This window comes from Limulus polyphemus, unplaced genomic scaffold (assembly GCF_000517525.1).
Source record: "Limulus polyphemus unplaced genomic scaffold, Limulus_polyphemus-2.1.2 Scaffold50, whole genome shotgun sequence".
In the NCBI taxonomy this organism is placed as follows: Eukaryota; Metazoa; Arthropoda; class Merostomata; order Xiphosura; family Limulidae; genus Limulus; species Limulus polyphemus.
Genome location: NW_013665660.1, coordinates 796,911 through 802,234, shown reverse-complemented (window position 1 = coordinate 802,234; position 5,324 = coordinate 796,911). Strand labels below are relative to the sequence as shown.

The 5,324-nt window shown below is 31.9% G+C and overlaps 1 protein-coding gene across 1 annotated transcript in view; it reads left to right on the top strand.

The window, feature by feature from the left end:
* LOC106463020 overlaps positions 1-5,324 on the top strand; it is a 38,151-nt gene that overhangs the window by 14,544 nt on the left and 18,283 nt on the right. The window contains exons 6-7 of the mRNA XM_013922993.1: positions 453-609; positions 3,458-3,493. Of these exons, the coding sequence (XP_013778447.1) occupies positions 453-609; positions 3,458-3,493 (193 nt within the window). The remainder of the gene's footprint in view (positions 1-452; positions 610-3,457; positions 3,494-5,324) is intronic.

Below are 5,324 nucleotides of genomic sequence, written 5' to 3'. Positions count from 1 at the left end.
AGGTGGCGCCACACCAGTCACGTGACCTCGATGACGCAACAGTATGCATATTTTAAGATAGCATGTTGTTTTTTCAAACCGTATATAAATGTTAATTTTTTTTCTTTGTTTTGTTTGTCACTCTCAATATATACCATATACAAAATATTTTGTTTCAAGAAATGCTTGAAAGCTAATCCTCGAATCTTTACAGTTTTTGACTGGTGGTTACCCTTGTATTGCAATTCTGATGCCATAAGTGTCATACAAAGAAGTATTCAAATAAATGGTCACAAAAAATTCTAGAGTACTGAAAATTCTAGAGCTTTTTTTTACAGAAAAGTTTAACATGCATGGATAAGTTGTGTAAATATGTTTCATAATGCATGAATAACAGCTTTTTTAGTCTGTTGTATTAAGTTAACAAAATAAAAAAGCAAGGTGATAATTTTGTTTTTCTACTTTTCAAACAGCTTTTTGATAGTGACAACACACGCATGGATGTATACACTGGAAAGATGTTCCGACCACCAGTCATAGTATCATCTGGCCCTACTCTCACTTTGAAATTTCTAGCCAGTGATGACCATCTTAGTTCTGGTTTTCGTGTCACATATGCTTTCATCAGCTGTAAGTAAAATATTTCTATAAACTGCTGCATTAGAGTAAATATTTATTTCTATATTGGATGTTAAAGTCAATGCCATTCTACATTCTTCATTACTGAAAGGGAGTATCTCAAGAAATTTTCCATAATGCCACAAATGAACAATGTGGGCCTTGCATCTGTTCTTTTAACACAATGCGGATGGATTATGAGTTTACTCGTGTTTTGTACAGAGCATCTTTGTGTGCCATTTATTAAATGATGAGTTTGAAAGGAGTCGGACGCATTTTATTTTATTGATAACTCAACGATATTTTTTATTATTTATTTGAAACTTATAGAGTATGTACATGAAGACACCTTGTAATTTTTTTAAAATGTGGTATCTTGTAAAACATTTTCCTATATGGAGTGGAACTGCACAAAACTTACATTTGTATTGTGTTTTAGTTCTTTTCCCATGGGCAGTACAACCTCTGCAGGTTCTGGTAGGAAATTTCTTTTTTTCCTGTAAATGTAATGAACACAGGAATATGTCTTCTTGGGGGATTCTTATGTGGGGCTCTGCTTGTACCTTCAGATGATGGACTGGGTTCGTACCTCTCTAGTTCCAGTGAACCTTCTTTCTCTTAGTCAGTAATCCATTCTCTTGCTACAGAGAGGAGGAACTACATATATTTTATTTTTTTCTGTTGATTCAGGGCTTGGTAGATTATATATGAATTGAAAAGGCTGCAATTTATTAGATAAAGTACTAACGTTTTTTTCCATTTCACTGTTTTTCTGAGAATGGTGTAGTATGAGAGGTACTGATTTGCATGATCAACACCTTTCATATGGGCATTGTATGGGAGAACACACAGGTTTTTTTATTTCTTCTTCAGTTATTCTATTTTTCTTTCCTGTGGTAGAAACAGACGAGTCATGGATGGTTGAAAACATTCTCACTTCTCACTTGTCTTTTCATATGAAAACGAGAACATAACTTTTTCTATGTAAAGCTGTTTCACCTTTTTTCATTGTTGAAACTTCAGCCTTCAGACTTGGTGGCAACCATCTATTCACTCTATTGTTCTGCAGACTTTTGTTTTATTTTCTAGGAACAGGTTTGCAATGGAAGTACTGTTGTAATAATTGTCCTTGTATATGTGGTGCCACAATTGGGAGCAAGAACTGAAAGAATAGTCTCCACCTATTTTTCCCCTCACCTGTATAAATCTCCATGTTGCAAATATAACCTGTGTCACTCTCACACACCATTCTCACCAGTAGGCCATATTTTACTATTTTTGCAGGGTTGTATGTTCAGAATCGTAGATGTCCTCTCCATGGAATCATGCTCTTATCCAATGACAAGTGTTGTTTTGGTCTCATCTATTTTCTGATTATCATTGAAATGCCAAAATGTCCAAATTTGTTAAAATTTATTTTGGGTCATTGTCTGCAAAAATAATGGGCTAATCAAAAGAGGATCTATTGACTAATAAGCTTTCCAGTTATATTTCCTTGTCTGTCCCATTAGTAGAATAAGGCTTAGGAATTTCCTCATGTCTGTAGGGGTAACTTCAAACCATTGAAGTCCTTTAGATGACATTTTATGTTTCTCTGCAGTTTGATTATGGTAGGTACACATTTCCTGACAAACATTTCAAACTAGTCATCACCAAACATTAGACTTGTGATGGCAGCAATACTTTCGGGTTTGGATGGAGTTATAGTGACCCCTGGATTTCTTTCAAACATTTCCAAGTTTAGTGGAATATCTATTTCTGGCCAATTATCATTATCACAATAAGAAAACAAATCACTGACAGGAATATTTGTTGAATCATCATCATCACTTTCTGATTCAGAATCAGTTGAGAGCATAACAACTTTACGTGTCTTTGTAGGTCTAACAATGTCACTGTAGCTAGAGTTAGTCAGAAAGATCCACAAACACATCCATATAAGAATAATCACCTTCACTTGGAAGATCTGACAAATTATCATCAAATAGTTCAGTAATTATCTCATCTTCACTCAAGATGTTACGTTTTCTGTGAGAAGTCATTTATAAAAATATGGGTATTGTATGCAAAAATCAGAAAAAATAACCGTCCAGAACAAAGTAAAACTTGTCCAACTCCTTTCAAATGCATCGTTTTAATAAATGGCACACAAAGACGCTCTGCACAAAACACGAGTAAACTCGCGACTCTTCCTCAATGTGTTAATTGTCAACAGGAGAAAAAAAATTCCTTATATATGTAAGTAAGTAAATATATATATAGAAAATAAATATACATGAATAAAATGATAAACAAAGGAAATGATTTTGATGTTGTTTACTTCATATAATATCTAATAAAAAACATTAGCATATTTTTTGTGCTCCATAATCATTATTTGTTTTATATTTATACGTTTTTTTTTATGTGTCTTTCTTTATCTTTTAATTTTACTGCTTCTCTCTACTGGTCTTTGTTGTTATTTGATTTCTCAGTGTTATAACTGTCTTCATGTCTTAAGTTTTACCTTTCACTTTTGCCTATTTTACAATTTTGCATAGTACTGTGTCATTTTTTTCACTGTTTTTTCTTACTTTTTCTTTGTTTGTCTACTTTTTTCTTTTTATAATTTTTCATGTTAATACTCTTGATTTGTATTATTAATTAGTATTATATGCTTTTTCTGATGTTTCACAAGTTTACTCCCCTTAAATTTATTTTTATTTCTAATCTTTTTTCCACATTGTCTACTATTCTTGTACTCATATTTCTTTTATTTCTCAATTTTTATTTTCTTCAGAATCATTCTATTGTTTAATTTTCTTACTTACTCTATACTTATATACATCTTGATATATGTTAATGTTTTGTGCTTATACAGCTAACAACAGGGACTGGTTTACTCAAACTTTTACTGGTAAGTATTGTGTCATCTTATACTGAATAATTTTGTGGTGTGATATTTAAAACTGAAAAAAAAAGCTACAGTATCTAAGAATCTGTAACATATTTGTAGATGTTACATTAAACTACATGGCTTCCTTCGAGATATGAAGTTTGTTAAACTTTAAGCTGATTAGCTACATCTATGAGAAGACTTATTAGTGAAGTCAGCAGTCAACCTTGTCAACCTATTTCAAACATGAGGTTTGATAATTGAATTATATCAAACAATTTGATAATAAGCTAGGTAGATATATTATAATGCCATTACTTACATTACATTACATATCTTCTTTGACTATCAATCTGCATGTAAGGTGACAACATGCATCTCCTGTTAAATAAAATAATTATTTTCAAGTTTATGTAAGAAAGAGGGACACACATACTAAATGTATTTATAACATAAATTAATCTGAATTATTTCATATATTAACATTTATCACATGTATGTTACACATACACACAAATTTCCAATCGTTCATGCCAACTTCTCCAATAATTAGGGGTGCTTGGTGTATTTTTTGTACAGCTACTTGGTTCTCAGCAGCACTTGGATCAATAAATTTTCGGGGTGCTCAAGGATCTACCAAGCTGATGCCTATGCTTCCAGCTAATTTATAAAATTGTCTCTCCTTAACGTGTCCTACCATTTTCACCATTAAGTACAAATAAAGATGATGAATCAACACTATCAGTTCTCTTAACCTCAATTAAATCCCCTCTAACACTTCTCTTTTCAAGTGAAAACAATGTCAGTGATCATAACCAATCCTTATATGACAACCTTTCCATCCAAGGTAACCCTCCTCTGAATTCTCTTCAACAATTCGATGTCATGTGGCTTTATATGTAAAAGGTGAATTACAACCTGTTTCAGTTGATGATATCAAAAGCTAATAGCAATGGGGTTGAATCTATTTGGGTTTTTGTCAGTGGTTATAAGGGAAGAAGGCTTTCATTTGGAATTTGTTATAGACCACCAGAAGAAACTGATGAAATTAATGAGAAACTTTACACAGTGAGATAAAGAATTAAATGTCTGCCAGTGGGAAAGCGGTGAGTTTACAGACTTACTATCAAGGCTAGATTAAGATTGTGGGGGATCCGGGACAAATATTTTATGGGGGGGGGGCCTCACCAAAGGCATAGCTTGAAATATTAAGATTGGCCAAAATGCATATAAAAACAGTCTATATTTTAAAACATTCATGCAGAAATCTTGTGGTTATCAAGGGTTAATAATAAAATATAGAGGTAACAATTTACCATTGAAGGATAATGGTACATATGTGTTCCATTGTAAAGAATATTTGATAAATTTGAGTATTGAAAAATTAAAGCTCACATGACATAATATTGTATTATAAGTATATTATTATATTGTAAATATAAATAAACTATTCACTTGTATTTTTATCAAAAATCCATTAAAAAAATATATTTGCACTTACAAAAATAGTTGGAATATCTAGAGTAAATATTTACACACAATTGTTATAATTCATATGCCATCATGAACCATGTGTAAAGTGTGATTGGGCACTTGTGCGAGCAAGTAATACGTGCATTTTTGACATGATTCTACCCTTAATGAGAGGATGTTAGCAAAATGATTTGAGGGATAACTATGCAAGTTTGTCTTTATATTATAATATAACATTTTTTATATTATAATGAAATACGTCTGTGTTATATCAGGAATTAATGTTTTCCGGTCTAGCTTTTGGCCTGTTGTCACCAACAGATAGCTGTGAATGAAAAGTGCATAGGTATCTTTTATTTTTTCTTATATTAGTTTATCT